The sequence below is a fragment of the Microcaecilia unicolor genome, chromosome 1 (assembly GCF_901765095.1).
Source record: "Microcaecilia unicolor chromosome 1, aMicUni1.1, whole genome shotgun sequence".
Taxonomy (NCBI): Eukaryota; Metazoa; Chordata; class Amphibia; order Gymnophiona; family Siphonopidae; genus Microcaecilia; species Microcaecilia unicolor.
The window spans coordinates 722422030-722439968 of record NC_044031.1 but is presented as its reverse complement, the minus strand read 5'-3'; the positions used below and the strand labels follow the sequence as shown (position 1 = coordinate 722439968).

General features: G+C 42.0%; 1 protein-coding gene across 1 annotated transcript in view; it reads right to left on the bottom strand.

Moving 5' to 3' along the window:
• Nucleotides 1-17939, bottom strand: part of TRPM7 (transient receptor potential cation channel subfamily M member 7) — a 397085-nt gene that overhangs the window by 300517 nt on the left and 78629 nt on the right. The window contains exon 3 of the mRNA XM_030189594.1: nt 4691-4729. Within this exon, the coding sequence (XP_030045454.1) occupies nt 4691-4729 (39 nt within the window). The remainder of the gene's footprint in view (nt 1-4690; nt 4730-17939) is intronic.

The window sequence follows — 17939 nt, the reverse complement described above, 5'->3', positions numbered from 1 at the left end:
GTTTGCTTTTTTATATTTCTATTCTGCCTATCACTAACCTACAATTCCTCCTTTAAACCCCAACCTTTAAGCTGGGTCGGACTTTACTGATGTCCCATCATGAATGGCAGAAATGAAAGATGATTTTTAAGATAGTTACCTAAGGCTTTGCCAGCTCTGTTTATTCCTGCATAATAAGAAGCTTGTTCAAATGCTAGGATTATACCTGCTCTGGAGCTCAAAACACGGTTATATTGGAATTGCAATTTTTGTAATTCCAGAAGAGTATCTTTATTGTTAGAATGGCAATATGAGTGTTCAAGTTGTGTAATAATCCTTTCCATGTTGGAGAGTTCTTTCTTCTGCTCTATACTTTTGGGATGTGAACTTATCTCCCCCCGCACATATGTTTTGTAAGCATCCCAAACAGTACTGATAATCCACGTCTTCTGTTTCATTGAGGTTAAAATATTCTTCAAACCAGGATAATAAAGATGAACAAAAGTCCTCATCCTTGAGTAAACCAGCATTAAACCTCCAGGCCATAAAAGGTATAGCAGGTGAGGAGATTCTTAAGTTAAGGGTCACACAAGCATGATCTGATACCACTATTGGTTCTATAGAAGATTTAGTCATCTCAAGGAGCAAAGATTGAGAAACAAATATGTAGTCCAGACGGGAGTAAGAATCATATGGTGATGAATAAAAAGTAAAGTCAATATCAGTTGGGCGAATTATATGCAAGGAATCTATCAAATTCCATGAATCCAGTAAATGAGATAAAGCCAAAGTGAATTTTAAAATTTTTGGTTTACCAGGGGATCTTCTGCCTAAAGCTAAATCCAGAAGTAGGTTCATATCTCCTGCCAATATGATGTATTCTGAGCCAGCTAATGTCAACTGTGTATTCAAGTCTTGAAAAAATAGTGTGTTATCCACATTGGGTACATACACATTTAGCAGAGATAAGGTGTAGTTATCATATTTAATCTTCACCAGAACCCAGCATCTTTCGGAGTCACATGTATGAGAGAGTATAGAGTAATTCAATTTCTTAACAAGGAGTATATTTCCAACTCGAAATTCAGCATTAAGAATTGAGGGAATCAGTTGTTCAATAAACTTAACAATGTCCGTACCTTCACGACTCTCAGAGATTCCCGAGATCCGAATGTTATTTCTGCGGTTCCAGTTACTTGCGTCTTCCAGAGCTTCAAGTTCCAGCGCCATTTTGTGAGTATCTTTGAAGACCATGTGGCCGTCCTCAAGGCTACTTATCTTCACCTCAGCTTCATCTAAACGACCTTCAAAGTGAGAAAAATGCTCTTTCATTTGAGAAATATCTTGCTGGATAGATTTCACTGTAGAGTTGTTTTCAGTAAGCAATGTCATAATGCGCTCTAGTTGCGCTGTGATATCTGCAGTGGCCTGTACTCCATTGTCGTTCGCCATATTTTTACTGGGTGAGGCTGGAACAGATTTCCACCATTTAGACATGGAATAGCCTGAGAACGCCAATTCTAGTTTTGTCTTTGCGGTGACATCTTAGAATAAACCAGATATCATTTCAACTGAAAGAATGCATCTGAATCATCAGAAAAGTGAAAATCTTAGTAGTGCTCGAGGAGCTCAACCTCTATGTGTCCATTCGCCGCTAGCGCTTGAGCGCCCCTCCCCCCCACATTTTTTACATCATTATAATATACCCAGCTCAAGTCCACAAATTGGAGAATCCAATAGTACAAGGGAGAAATCTTGTCTTCAGAAAAAGAATCACCTCAGTCAGATCCTCCTTCATGAATGACCTCAAATCTGAACTAATTATTATCAGAGCAGAGAACACTCTCTCAGCACTAACTTGGGTCAGTGGTAAAGCAGTAACCACCTGAGCAACAGCTCTAATATAAAGGAATAGCTTTCTGACCGGTTTTGATGATCACATTTTTCAACTTTTTAGTGCAAATGAGAAATTAAGTTGAAATGTATTCAATTTGTTCACTGTTTAGAGGAATCCTTTTTTATGCGAAGATGCTTTGCACACTCTTTCTGATCCAGATATTTATCAAAATCAAATTCATCCTCAGTTGATGTTAGTGCTGCAATGTCATCAGCCTCCTCAACTTCTTCCTCCTGACATTCCTACAACCCATTCATCCTAACTACACCTCACAAAGAGCACTTTTCCCCTTAGTCAGCTGTTCATCTTCCAGAAGAATCCAGTGTATTGGGTCTACATAAACAGCTGCCAAAAGAATCTTATTTTCTAATAATTGTGCCTCTCTTCATTTTCTTGAACCAAGAATGCCATCTGCAATTAACCCTCCTTTTTGGGACAGATGAAACATCAGGTTCTTCTACTCCTTCAAAGAACATACTGGCAGTTAAATCCTCAGCTTGTAATTTTTTAGTCACTGTAAACGTGTGTCAAAGCAACTCTTCCCTATCGGACCGCAGCATAGAGGCAGCGTCACTTAGCCCGCCTCCGACTACAGCACCACCGCGACCCGGAAGTGTTCGCTTCCTATCGGATGGGCAGCTACTGCAAACCGAAGGGTTTCCTGCACTAGCAACCGGAGGAGGCCCCATGGAAGCGTCGACCCCAGAGAAGTTAGCGGCTACAGAATTGGGTGCAGTGAGCCCTGCACTCACTCCTGTCCTGGTGGCATCTTCCGTGGATAGCGGTGAAAGATTAAGACCAGCTGTAATAACGCTTGAGTTGCTGTGGGAAGCCATACAGGGGATGAACACCAACCTTACCAAGGTAACAACTTCTATAAAAGATGAAATTGTAAGTTTAAAGCAAACTCAAGAGCAGCTTTGTGGGAAAATACAAGAAAATCAAGAGAAAACTGAAATACTGGGAGGAGAGCTTAAAAAATTACAGGATCTGACAGGAACTTTGGTAAAGGACAGAGACACTATAGCTAAGAAGATTGAATACTTAGATAATCAGGGGAGGAGAAATAACTTAAGATTCCTTAATTTTCCGAAGTCTCCTCTAATTCCTGCTAAAGATATGCTAAAAAAATATTTTGGACAAATCCTAGGAATCCCTGTGGAGGGCTTTCCGCCCATCACCGGGGCTCGTTATATATATGGAATTCAATCTCAACCCCTGATTTCTCAGCCTCAACCAGATCTGAACTTGACAGAGTTCCTTGAGAGTTCATTGGAGATGGTTACTGAACGCACAACTCTCCTGGTATCTTTCGCTCTTGAACTTGATAGAAATAATATCTTTAAATTGTATTTCAGGCATATGAATGCATCTTTTTTTGGAGCTAAGATCCAGATTTTCCCCGATCTCAACAAAGAGACACAAAAGCGTAGACGAGAGTTCCTGGTGTTAAAGCCAAGAGTTCTCGCTTTATCTGGAACATTTGTTCTAAAGTATCCATGTAGATGCTTTGTGTCTATTGGTGGTGTTAATTATATGTTTCTTGACCCCAGAAAAATGCAAATATATATAGATTCGAAAGAACATGGTAAGATTGGTGATCAGACCTGAGGCCCCACTTTAAATATGCTGTTAAAACGGCTAGCGAGTAGTCAGGGTTTTCTTCCTCATGCAGAGTAAATTAAACTCAATTAATTTTTCCTTTATTTTGTTATTCCTAGTTTCTTGCCTCATAATGTGGTGTAGTTTGTGGTCAATATAAGAATGATTATATTTCCTATGTTATAGTATGTTTAAAATATATTTTCTGTATCTATTACATTTTTGAAATGGATGTAAAATTGTAAAATCATAAATAAAAAAAAATAAAAATAAAAAAAAGCAACTCTTCCAATTGTGTCACCTGGGTCCACTGACTTTCACTTAGCATCACTTGAGGGTTGGTCATGTCCAAAATAAAGGGTTTCAGATCAAGCAAGCGCTGAATCATTAAGTAGGTACTGCCTCAGTGTGTGGCTTGATCGATAACTGTCCCTTTTCCAGCTCATCTCTTCAAAATGGAATCAACTTGAGGTTTTCTGGCAGCAATAATTACTTTCCTCACCTTGCCAATCAGAGCAGCAGCATATCCTTCTTGCAGATTGTGTCTTATTGCTAACTGCAATGTGTGCACAAAACAGCGCATGTGGTGAATTTGGGAGAGGTTTCAGGCAGCTAAAACAAGATCATCTAAAAGATCATCATTTTATTGTTCTATAGCAAATTTAGCTTGTTCCTCAGTTGCAGGAGCATACTCTTCAATTTCAAACATTCCAATATCTCTGGTCACTTTCATTGTCTGCATTCATTAGTTTAATTGTACTTAGCATGTTTGAAGCATTGTCAGTTACAATACATAGAACTTGTTTTTTTTTTTAAGTTCATAATCTTTCAGAACCTTTTCCAGTAAGAAATGGAGAAAACTCGCTGGTTTGATGAGCATCTGTGTCTTGATATTAGGCTTTAACAGGACAAAAAAATAGGTACATATAAAATGATAAATTTATATTTTATAAAGTTTTTATTTTTAAGAAAGAGTCAGTCTTGGTACATTTTTACCGACTTCATCTTCAACTCTACCAAAAACTATTTTCTGGCTCAGGCTCCTCCACAGCCCTGCTGGTAGGGTCACGAAACCCATCAGTCTGGACTGGTCTAGCAGGATTTAAAGGAATTAATTTTTTTATATGTTTTATTGTACATCATCAGTGATAACTTCTCACAGACATACAATATGAGAAAGAAACTATAAAAAAAAAATTTGAAATCACCTACCTGACTAGCTGCTGGCAAATCTGACATCCTGGAAGACATCTGTATAATACAAGATACAAGACACAATGAATGAGATATTTTTAACAAATATTCTAAAATGTACACATATATTTGAATAATTTCCTTTCCTTTAGTCAGCTGCACCATTCTGAACATAGGGGTGTTATCCCCTCCTACCAGCAGATGGAGGCAGAGAAAAATCTAGGCTTTTCCAGTGAACTCACTGGTATACCCTTCTGGTGCTATCCTCATCTTCGAGGATTACCTCATTGTTTCTCATTGTATTATCTTTTTTTTTTTTACTGAAAAGAAATGAACAGAGCACCCCAAGAGCCACAGGCTTTAGTCTTCCAAAGGCAGATTTCAGAATGGTGCAGCTGACTAAAGGAAAGGAAATTATCAGGTACATAAGTATTGCCATACTGGGACAGACCGAAGGTCCATCAAGCCCAGCATCCTGTTTCCAACAGTGGCCAATCAGTATTAACACCATTAACAAGCAATAATGAGCACTAATTGGCAATAATTAGAATTTATGCACATAACTTGCTAAGCGTATTCAGTAACAACTGCGCCTAAATTCTAAAGCACGCACTTCAAAAGAGGTGTGGCTATAGGCAGGGAAATGGGCATTTCATGAACATTCCCAAATTTACGCGTATTATAGAATATGTCCCAGTCCACGTAAATATGCGCAGGGATTTATGCCACGTATTTGTTGGTATAAATGGAGCTGTATAGCTTTAGTCGCTAGGATATCAACTAAGTGTATTCTATATACCGCGCCTAAATCTTATAGAATATGCTGAGGTAGAAATGAGTTCTGTGCGGATTTTTCAGGCATCATATATAGAATCTGGCCCATTGCGTTTAACCACATGCTAACTACCAAACACTTTCCACCTACTCTCTACCTATGCCATGCCCTCTGACACAGAAACACGCTTCATGCACAGTTTGCCGCACACAAACTATGAAAACACCACAAAGCACCTTAACACAGCTCTGCGATAGAGGTTGCCACACAGTAGAATGCCCTTTAAGTGCTTGCTGCAGTTTAGTAAAAAGGCTCCATGCCACAGCAGTCACTTTTAGGATATATTTATATTTACCATATACAGAACTTTGACAATTTATAACAGCAAAAAAAAGGTTTTTTCAACATTTTCTTTTAAAGGATTCCTTTCATTTCAAAATTGGACCAATACTATATATTGTATGTATACTTTATGCAGCCACATAGGAAGTTCATCTCAATGAGATCATGTTTTCATAAATCTATAATGAACTTTAGTTAAATTTAGAATCAAAACAAACACAAGTAGATTACAAAACAAATATAGTAAGAACACACTGTATTTAGACCTGAAATGTCTAATTATATTAATCCAGTCCTTTAAGCCTGCTACATTTATCTGGACATAAACTGCCTGATACAAACAGAAATCATAAATAATGAACGGTGAGATATAAAACTTTATCAAACTCACTTAGACTGGCAATCTGGAGTTTGCATGATCTCAGCTCAATATTCAGAAAGATACTAGCTGCAAGTTAGAAAGTCACCATACACACAAAATTTAACATCATACATTATAATGCCTTTGGAACACAAGTGTGCTGCCAAGTATTCCTACAATAGAAACCTGAGACACTCACCTATCAGCACCACAAAACACAGAGCTTCCATGCGCTTCTTACTGATATGACACTGACTTGGACCTCCCCCCCCCCCCCCCTTACATTTTCTTGAAACCAATGCAGAACACACCAAACACTCGTGCACCACTTTCTGAATGCATTTCCAAGTAACCCTCTACTACTTCACCAGATCTGTAAATTGCCAGTACCAAATACTATTTCAAGTGTTATGTTCTTTTACACTTACTGATCACCTTACTTGGAAAGATTAACAAACCATCTTACAAAAATTAAATACAAAAAATACAATACAATAATCAGTGCCAGATTTTTATTTTTTGTTACATTTGTACCCCGCGCTTTCCCACTCATGGCAGGCTCTATGCGGTAGGCAATTGAGGGTTAAGTGACTTGCCCAGAGTCACAAGGAGCTGCCTGTGCCGGGAATCGAACTCAGTTCCTCAGGACCAAAGTCCACCAACCCTAACCACTAAATAGAAACAAAACAAAAGAAAGGAAAATAAGATGATACCTTTGTTATTGGGCTAACAGTATATTTTTTGATAAGCTTTCAAAGGCTCAGACCTCTTCTCCAGCCACTGTGTATGCCCTGAGGCCCAGATGCTCAGAAACAAATGACTTAAAATATTTGTGACTGGCTTTTGAATTATACTCATTTCATAAGGTCAGTGCAAACAAGTTAAACAACTAAAATGAATCTATTATTAAAATCCTATGTGTAATAAAAGATTTCTTTTTACTGTTGATACATTTGTTCTGTCCAGAAAAGTGGCTGACATATATATTTTACAATCTTTTAAAGATAAAAGAAAACGAACGGAGGAAAATCCAAGATGGCGATCGAGCAGGAAGCAGGAGTAGAATGCTCTGCTTGAGTTTCATTTTCTTACTCTCTTTTTGACTTTACGAGCATGCCAAAGAGAAAGGGCAAGCCGAAGGGACCGTCCCTCTCTAGGCTGGAGACCCCCTCTTTGGGGCAAACTTCCATTTCTGCTTTTTTGGTTCCTAAGCTGACGGGCGTTTCTGCTGCCGGGGCGGGGAAGAGCCCCGGCTTGGAGAGCAAAACTTCGCTCAGCCCGCTAGGACCTATAGCTCCCCCACTGCCACAAGTAGACGGGGCCGGAGTACCGAGTGAAGGTATAGACCAGAAGGGACGGCAGACCCCGTCGAAAAAGATGGCAGAAGATCTGTCTTTGTTGGGGGATATCCAGATTTCGCCAGGATCGGCGTTAGGAGAAACGACAACGAGGGGGACCCGGAACGGTAGTCTCGAGGAGGAAGCCTCGTTGTGTGCGATGGCGATTCAGCCCCTGGTGAAACCCCAGGAAATATCCCTGGACTCTATTTGGACGGCTCTTGAAGCCCTACACAAGGTCTGTACTTCCTTTATTTCGGTTTCATTGAATAACTCTAGACAAGTAAAAGACCTGAAAGAAAAAGTTGAAGTGATTTCTGTTAAACAAGTTGCAATGGAAACGGATATAGTGAAAATTCAAGAACAGCAATCTCAAATGGCAGGAGATCGTTTGATTATCCATAGAAAACTTGAAAATCTAGAAAATTCCTCAAGAAATTTAAATCTACGCTTATTAAACTTTCCTCAAACACAGTATATGTCTGCTAGAGAGCTGTTTAATAAACTTTTGAAGGAGATTTTCAAATATCCAGAGGATTCTTTACCTCCACTGCAAAAAATATATTACCTTAAACCACAAGGGAAAAATTCTCAATCGTCTCCTACTGAGTTACAAACATCTTCTGAATCTCTGGATGTATCCGGATTATTGGAGCAATCTCAGGAAGAAATTAAAACTCGTGCTACTTTGATAATTTCCTTTGTCTTTATACAAGATAAAGAGGCTCTATTAAGATTGTATTTTAAGAATTTACAGCCTCAGTTTATGGGAGATAAGATTTTGATGTTCCCAAATATTTCTAAATGGACTCAGCAAAGGAGAAAGAAATTTCTGGAATTGAAGCAGAAATCAGTGGAAATAGAAGCCATTTTTCAATTAAGGTTTCCATGCAAATGTTTAATTTTTTTCAAGAATAACAGATATATATTTTATGAACCTGAACAACTGTCTAGATTTTTACTTATGCATGGGAAAAAAGAACTGACCAAATAAATGTTGGAATTATAGTCAAGATGTAAATTTAGAAACCGCCTGCTCTAACTTTAAATGTTAATTATTTCCACTTTAACCAACTTCCTTTGGTGATAATTGGATTCTCTTTAATTTGTGGACTGCTGAAAATCAATGTTTGTATAAATTCCTTTTGGAATTTAAAATCTGGAATAATTTACTTTAAAGTTGTTATTTAAAACATTGATGTATCATTCAAAGTGTGTTATCTTTGTTTAAATCAAAATTAATAAAGAAATTTAAAATAAAAGATAAAAGAAAACAAAGTTACAGTGGAAACAGTCCTGTACACACTTTCTTGATAATTCTACATGTGTGCTTACACTGATTTTGTCCTATCCAATTCACTTCACCCTCTGTAGTCTCAGGTACAAACTTAGACTTGAAGCCTTCTAGGACATGAAAATATCTGCTGTACCTAAACAAAACGCAGCTTGAACTTAGATTTAAAAAGATTAGCAATCAAATCAAAAATTCAAATCCTTTGCTAAAAGTAGAAGTATAACATTTCATGGCTTATCCTGTATGGAACCAGGGATCCCCTTTCCCTCTTCATATTCTCTCTTTTCCCCCCATCATTATTGCTATCTTTTTTTTCTCCTCAATGATCTTTAAGCCTCTCGCAATATGTAACGCACTGTTTCTCAGCGGTATCAAGTGTTTGCTGAAGACAGCAGAAGAGAAAAACATTACTGATAAAACTGGTACTAATTTATGAGAATCAATGTGTCAGGCCTTTTGAAACTTGTACAGGGTTTCTTTGCCAAGAAATGCAAAGTGATGCACTTAGGGAGTAGAAATCCACGGGAGACGTATGTGTTAGGCGGGAAGAGTCTGATAGGTACCGACGGGGAGAGGGATCTTGGGGTGATAATATCTGAGGATCTGAAGGCGACGAAACAGTGTGACAAGGCGGTGGCCATAAGTAGAAGGTTGCTAGGCTATATAGAGAGGGGAGTGACCAGCAGACGAAAAGAGGTTTTAATGCCCCTGTATAAGTCGTTGGTGAGGCCCCACCTGGAGTATTGTGTTCAGTTCTGGAGGCCGTATCTTGCTAAGGATGTAAAAAGAATTGAAGCGGTGCAAAGAAAAGCTACGAGAATGGTATGGGATTTGCGTTGCAAGACGTATGAGGAGACTTGCTGACCTGAACATGTATACCCTGGAGGAAAGGAGAAACAGGGGTGACTTGATACAGACGTTCAAATATCTAAAAGATATTAATCCACAAACGAACCTTTTCCGGAGATGGGAAGGCGGTAGAACTAGAGGGCATGATATGAGATTGAAGGGGGGCAGACTCAAGAAAAATGTCAGGAAATATTTTTTCATGGAGAGAATGGTGGATGCTTGGAATGCTCTCCCATGGGAGGTGGTGGAGAGGAAAACGGAATTCAAACATGCATGGGATAAACATAAAGGAATCCTGTTCAGCGGGAATGGATCCTCAGAAGCTTAACTGAGATTGGGTGGTGGGAGGCGGGGCTGGTGGTTCGGAGGCGGGGATAGTGCTGGGCAGACTTATACGGTCTGTGCCAGAGCTGGTGGTTGGGAGTCAGGGATAGTGCTGGGCAGACTTATATGGTCTGTGCCCTGAAAATGACATATACAAATTAAGGTAAGGTATATCTTGTTGGGCAGACTGGATGGACCGTGCAGGTCTTTTTCTGCCGTCATCTACTATATTACTATGCTATGAGATGGATGGGTAAATATGAATAGAGGAGAAGCCAAGTAAAGCCAGTGTATTTCTAACCAGCTGATCTAGAGATAAGTGTCAATAAAGGAGTAGCTTTGCACGTTTGCTGGAAAAAATGGCTGAGCACCCAAGGCCCAAAAAAATGACTTACAGCGTTTGATAATCCAGAGGCCACTTGAGGCACTGAATATATCTGCAATCAGCTATCTGGCTTTTATCATCCGAGATATAAGTGGCCTAAATCTATAAGCGACTAGAAATCAAAGTTCCAGAGGGGGTCACATGATGCCAGCGGGCTGAGAGGACTTTCGAAGCCTAGCTCTGCTCTCAGCTTAAATTCATCAGCGAATTTCCTGCCCCCTTCCTGCTCTAACAAGACGGAAAGTACCTGAACTTCAACAGCATGTACCAAGGCTCAAGTGATGGAAGTTGGGAGGCTGACTGGAAAGAGCTGAAGGGTATGCCAGTGAAGACCCAGCGGTTGCTCCGTGATCGTGTGCAGGCCAGGAGTCCTAAGATGGTGATGACGGCGCCAGCCGCTGCTGCTAACGCGGTGGTAACGCTACAAGAAGAAGCGGTCAGGGAGCTGACTAAACAGCTGACGGCCGTATTGGATGACCGGATGGCAAGGTTGCAGTCTTCAGTAGACTCTATAAATGAGAAGTTAGAGCGGCAGGCAACACGCCTACAAAATGCTGAGGAACGTATCGGCCAGCAGGAGGACAGATCAGAGGCTATGGACGGCCGAATAGAAGCGGTGAAAACATTAACAAAGCAACTTACCCAGCTGACAGACGACCTTGAAAACTGAAGCCGGCGAAATAATATAAGGATTATCGGGCTTCCAGAATCTGTGCGCGAGAAGGAACTGAGGGACATGGTGACAAAATGGCTGCCGATGCAGCTGAAGGTAGAACAGATAAAGCACCAAATGAGAGTAGAGCGTGTCCACAGAGTGGGAGCGCTCAGCGACCGAGACCTGTGTTGGCTAAAATCCTGGATTACATGCACAAGGAACAGATCATGCAGGCTTATAGGGCAAGCAGATCCCTGGAATATAATGGAGTCCCGGTGCTTTTTTTCAGGACTACTCAGCCAGAGTAGCGGGCCAGCGCCGCAGAATGGGCCAATAATGTAAAACTTTGTATGACAAGGGCATACGATTCGCGATGTTATATCCAGCGAAGGTTTGGGTGACACATGAGAACAAAACGCTGTTTTTCACCAATCCAATGGAGCTGAAAGCGTTTGTGACCAGACTCTAAGTATGGATGGACCTCCAGAGCAACTGCAGGACCCAACATGACTGGGTATCTATAAGGCACAAGAATTACCCTGGAGAGTGATAGGGGACCATAAATAACGTATTGAAGCTTTAATACGGAGCCCAGACGGTTGAGTTTCTGAGAAGTACATCCTGCTTCCTCGGGGCTGGAACTGTGGTTGACCAGGCGGGTTACAAAAACATAGTGTGTATGTATATTAAGATGGTTCTGTTAAACCCATTTATACTCAGTTGAAGGGAGTTAATGTGTGGGTAGAGAATGTGTGGGGTTATCTGGGGGGGGGGGGGGGGGGTGAAGAACTGAGGATGTGGGATATATTGGCATACTGCTGTTGAAGGGGGAATATTGGTGTGTGGAGAGATTGTATAGTTGGGGAAGGGCGAGGGTAGGAAGGGGTAAAAGTGAACGGAGGGGAGCGGGGCGGGCAAGGGGAATGTAAAAAGGAGTATGTGGGAGTGGATGGGGTGGATGCTAAGGCTGGGTGGGGGTTATTAAGTTATTTTGGGAGGAGTGAGGGGAGGGGGGAAGGGGGGGTTCTCCAGGTACTGGGAACAGTAACGTTAGGAATAAGGAGGGGGAATTATGGGTGAAAAGGAGTAGGGCGGGGAGGCTTGGCTGGGAGGCCTTCTCGCTCCCCAAGGGGAAAGGAAATAATTGAGAGGGTAGAGATACAGATGGAGATATGGCGGCAGCAACTTTAAGGCTAGTGACTCTTAATGTTGATGGGATCCACTCTCCCATTAAGAGAGCAAGGCTCCTGCAATACTTGAAAAGAGTAAAAACGGATATAGCGTTACTCCAGGAAACCCACTTAGATAAGGTAGAACACGCTAAACTGCAAAGGGATTGGGTGGGGGAGATTTATTATGCATCCTACAGTGGCCGCCAGAAAGGAGTAACAGTGGTGATAAAAAAGGCCTTGGCATCTACACTACAGGAAATTATGCAGGACCCGGAAGGACGATGGGTGATAGTGACGGGTACCCTGCAAGGAGTAAAAATAGCGCTCTGTAGTCTTACGCACCAAATACATATTCGCATCATTTTTCCACTCAACTCCATTCCAAATTAGCGATAATAGATGATTGCCCTTTAATAGTGGGGGGGGGGGGTTCAATTTTGTCAGTGATCCATCTATTGATTGTCAACCCCCGAGGCAACCTATGAGGGACCATAGTAAGAAGAGAGTTAACTATTTGAGTGAGGAAATGGCATTGGTAGATGTGTGGCGACTACTTCATGAAGAGAAGCACGATTTTACATTTTTCTCTCATCCACATAAGGCTCATGCTCACTTGGATTACATATTGGTGTCCGGAGCAGTGTGGGGGGCAAGACACGAAGAGCAGTAATTGGGGAGGCGGAGATCTCGGATCATGCGCCAGTCTAAGTTGACATTGAATGGAGTGTCCAAGCTAGGCCAAGTCGTTGGCGTATGAATCCAGCTTTATACCAAAGCGTAGAATTTAAGGAATACTTAAAAGCAGCGTGGAAGGATTATGAAATGGAGAATCATGTGACTGATGTAGGTCCTCGAGTGTATTGGGAGGCGACAAAGGCACTATTAAGAGGGAAAATAATAGCATATGTGGCAGCTTCGTGCAAGAAAGGGGACCAGGCAATACTAAGCATGGGGCAACGGATGGGAGAGGCGCGTCGAAGGTACATAGCGCAGCCAGTAGAAGAGAATAGGCGTTTATATGTGGAGTGTAGGAAGGAGATGCAGAGTTTACTTAATGAGCGGGCGTTATATAGTATTAAGCTGTACAAATATGGCCTACACAGATGTGGGAACAAGACTGGGAAGCTACTGGCCTCTTTGGTAAGACAACGCTCGGGGAAAACATATATAGCAAAATCGAAAGGGGCAAAGGGGGAGAGCATCAAGGCACCGAAAGAAATACAGGAAGAATTCACATGTTTTTATGAGGCGTATGACAGGGGAGATTTCTCTAGCCAAGAATGTGAAGAATGTTTTCAACATCTGAGACATCCGAGGTTAGCGCTAGACCAGGTGGCAATGTTAAGCGCACCCATAACAGGAAAGGAAGTGCAAGGGGTAATAAAGAATTTGAAATTGGCTAAAGCCCCCGGCCCGGACGGACTGGGGTCCGAATTTTATAAAATACTGCAAGAGCACTGTATACCAGCGTTTAAAGGCATGTGCGATGATATCCGGGAATCCCAGGTAATGGAGACGACATTAAACCATGCTTACATAACAGTACTGCCAAAACCGGGGAAGGACACCAAAAAGGTGGGTTCCTACAGACCTTTATCACTCATAAATCAAGATTTAAGATCTTGGTCAGCGTGCTCGCTGCAAGGTTAGGGGAGCTATTGCCACACTTGGTGCATGCTGATCAAGTTGGATTCGTGAAAGGCAGATTTGAATCAGCAAATATTTTGAATCAGCAAATAATTACTTAGAGAAGGCAGATATCGGCAAGGAGACTCGATCATAGCCAGTTTGGATGCCGAAAAGGCTTTTGATAAAGTATTGTGGCCATACCTGTTTTGGGTTTCACAGCGGTATGGTATTAGAGGGGTCTTTTTGGATTGGGTGCAAGTATTATATAGCAATCCCACGGCCCAGTTGTTGTACATAAGTACATAAGTAGTGCCATACTGGGAAAGACCAAAGGTCCATCTAGCCCAGCATCCTGTCACCGACAGTGGCCAATCCAGGTCAAGGGCACCTGGCACGCTCCCCAAACGTAAAAACATTCCAGACAAGTTATACCTAAAAATGCGGAATTTTTCCAAGTCCATTTAATAGCGGTCTATGGACTTGTCCTTTAGGAATCTATCTAACCCCTTTTTAAACTCCGTCAAGCTAACCGCCCGTACCACGTTCTCCGGCAACGAATTGTTGATAAATGAGAGCCTTACGACAAAATTCTCGTTGGGGCGTGGGACACATCAGGGGTGCCCATTATCTCCCCTATTATTCGTGTTAACACTAGAACCATTAGCTGCTAGGATACGACAGGATGGGAGGGTACAAGGTATACATATGGGAGGCCTTGAATATCGGGTAAATTTGTTTGCAGATGATATGCTGCTGTTGCTGGGTAATGCAAGGGAATCGCTGCCAATAGTAATGGGAATAATAAAGGAATTTGGGGCATTTGCAGGATTGAGAATCAACTTTGGGAAGTCAGAAGCGTTAGCGGTATCAGCCCCATGCCTTAGCACTACATTGGAGGAGTTTCCGCTGCTGTGGGCAAGTACAGGAATTAAGTACTTGGGGGTGCATTTGAATTCAGATTATGAGTGGATGTGTAGGAAGAATGTTATAGAGAAGGTAGAGACGGTACGGAAGATATGCTCACAGTGGAAGGACCTCCCGGTTAGCTTCAAAGGCCGAATAGCATTGGTTAAAATGGTGCTCCTCCCCAAATTACTTTATCCATTACAGATGGTGCCTTTGTGGGTGGTGAAAAGGGAGGTGGAGCTATATCGAAGTATTATTGGTTCATTCATCTGGCACAATAAGCGCCCCAGAATCGCATTTGCCAAACTGGTGCGGATGAGGAGAGATGGTGGAGTAAGGCTCCCAGACCTTAGACTGTACAATGTAGCAATATTGATGCGGTGGCTCCATGAGTGTCACAAGGGAATGGACAGATACGCAATATTCACAGGGTTGCTCCAAATGCAGCATTACAAGACATTCAATTTCGTATACTCCATAGGGTGTACATCACCCGACAGCGTGGGAAGGAGATGGGACTATGGGAGGATGACAGGTGCACAAAATGTCAAGGGGAGGTAGGCACACTCGTCCACACTTTTATGGAGTGCTCGGCCTTGGCAGAACTGTGGACTCACTCTTTGGAAGTTTTGGAAAAAGTCATAGGGAAGCCGTTTGAGTGGTCCTTCAGAGTTCTATTAGTGGTGGGGACGGCACAGTTAAGGGAAGAGGGATTATTGGAAGCGCAGAGCAGATTTGTATTCTTGGCATCTCTTCTAGTAAAAAAAGTGCATCTTGCAGTTCTGGGCAGAGTCAGTGCTGCTGCCAAATCAGTCATGGCACCATCTGATGAAAGAAATGGCAGCGTGGGTCGAGCTGCAATACACGCTGACGCCCACAGGCAGACATAAGACATACCGAGAAATCTGGCAAACATATTTGCAGATATATGACAAAGGGGATGGCAAAAGGATCTGAACAGGGGGGCCCCCCCCCCCCCATGCCGAGCAAGATCCAGACACTGCTCTCCGGCTCCCACACCAGGAACAGCACCTCACCGTTTCCAACGGCGTCACCATGATGGGCAGAGCCCAACTCCAGCTGGTCCCCCCAACAAGTTGACTTGCAGCTGTGGACTCACACCGCTTGCTATGAGCTGCTGTTTCTCACTCTAGCTGGTTTTATTTATTTATTTTTCTGGAGGCTGGGAAAAAACACGACCAAATCAGATGGAATTATCCCAGGCACGCACCGGGAGGCCAGCAAGGAAGGAAAGGGCGGGACCTGGTCCCACCAAGTTTACCCGTCTCACCGCAGTAGGGAGAACGTAACCCCAAGAAAAGCTCAACTCAGCCTGGGAGATAGGCCAGGAGCCCATCAATGCAGAGCTAGAGAGTTACGACCCTCTATCTACTAGACAGAGAGAATACTGAGGTGAAGGTGGCTGCACATGACTACATAAAGTGAACCTCAGAAGTTCTCTCTATCTCCACCTGCTGGCAAGGGACATAATCCACAAGTCTCTGGATTGATCTGTGGGATGCAATGGAAACAGTGATGTGAAAAATTCCCCTTCTTCCTGATTTCCCCTATTACTGCAGATATGTCAAACTGAATGGTTTCTGATCTTTGAATAAAATTAGGCAAAGGGAACTTGACTAAACACAACATAATTTAACAAAAAAAAAAAAAAGTTATCCAACACCCATATCACTCATTTTAAAAATTAACTTTCTCCTTAGTTACTCAACCAACTGACCATAGTTAATTTATAATTAGATTCAGATTGAACACAGTCAGCCCAGTTTGAGCTAAACCTCACTATATATTTAGCTTTACTATGAGAGTGAAGTAGTCACCACAATGTTTACTCCTAGGGGAATTCTGTGCAACTGGGCAGTACAGAACTCCCCCACCCTGCATAAGTACATAAGTATTGCCATACTGGGAAAGACCAAAGATTCATCAAGCCCAGCATCCTGTTTCCAACAGTGGCCAATCCAGGACACAAATACCTGGCAAGATCCCAAAAAAGTACAATACATTTTATACTGCTTATCTCAGATATAGTGGATTTTCCCCAAGTCCATTTAATAATGGTCTATGGACTTTTCCTTTAGGAAGCCGTACAAACCTTTATAAATTCCGCTAAGCACATTCTCTGGCAACGAATTCTAGAGTTTAATTACATGTTGAGTGAAGAAAAATTTTCTCCGATAACTGTGAAGTGATATTTGACATGGAAAGAGACTAGACCTTGATATACTGTCTTTATGTGGTTTTTGCAACTACATTCAAAGTGGTTTACATAGTATATACAGGTACTTATTTGTACCTGGGGCAATGGAGGGTTAAGTGACTTGCCCAGAGTCACTAACCAATAGGCTACTCCTCCACTAGCAACATTCCATGTAGAATCTCAAGGAAATGGGACTTGATATACCATTGCTTGCTTGCTCTTTCTCCATTTTTGTATACAGTTCAAACTTCTTTTACTGACCTACTAGTGCACTAATTTTGCAGCTCCTCAGTATCTCTTATCTATCCCTACACCCTTCCCTGGGAGCTCTGTTCATCAGTAAGTCACTCTTACGTTTCCCAATGCCAACTCCAGACTCCATTCCTTCCAACTTGCTGTGCTGTACACCTGAAATAGACTTCCTGAGTTGGTATGTTGTGCTCTCTCTCTGGCCCTATTCAAACCAGGCTAAAAGCCTTCATTTTTCAGGCTGTCTTAAACTCTTAACACCTTGGTAATCTGTTTATAATCATTTACATGATAAATGAAACTCCATAATTTCCTATTTACCCTATCGTGCAGAATTGGGTCTCTCTCCCCCTCCTCTGCAGAGAATGTGTGGCAGGAACAGGAGAAGAAAGTGAAGCACTGCACATCGGGTCACTTCCTCCTTCTCTGCCAGATTAGACCAGTTATTATGAACTGTGGGGGTACAGCAGTTCATTTCCTCCTCATCCTGCTGTGTGATCTCTGTGGAGGAGGGGGATAGCCAGCTCCAGGCCTACAATGAAAGGGGGGGGCAAGAGAAATGTGAATGTGCCATTGGGAAGGGTGGGGGAGGCTGAAGCTTGAAGAGGGAAATAGGAGGGCATTTTGGGCCTTAGGATGGGGAAATTCTGTGTAAAAATGCTACAAATAAATAGCGCAGAATTTTCTAAAATTTTGTGCTTAATTCCTCCAGGAGTAAAAGTTTCTACAAGAAATACAAATACACAAAATACTAAAATAATAATCAAGCCA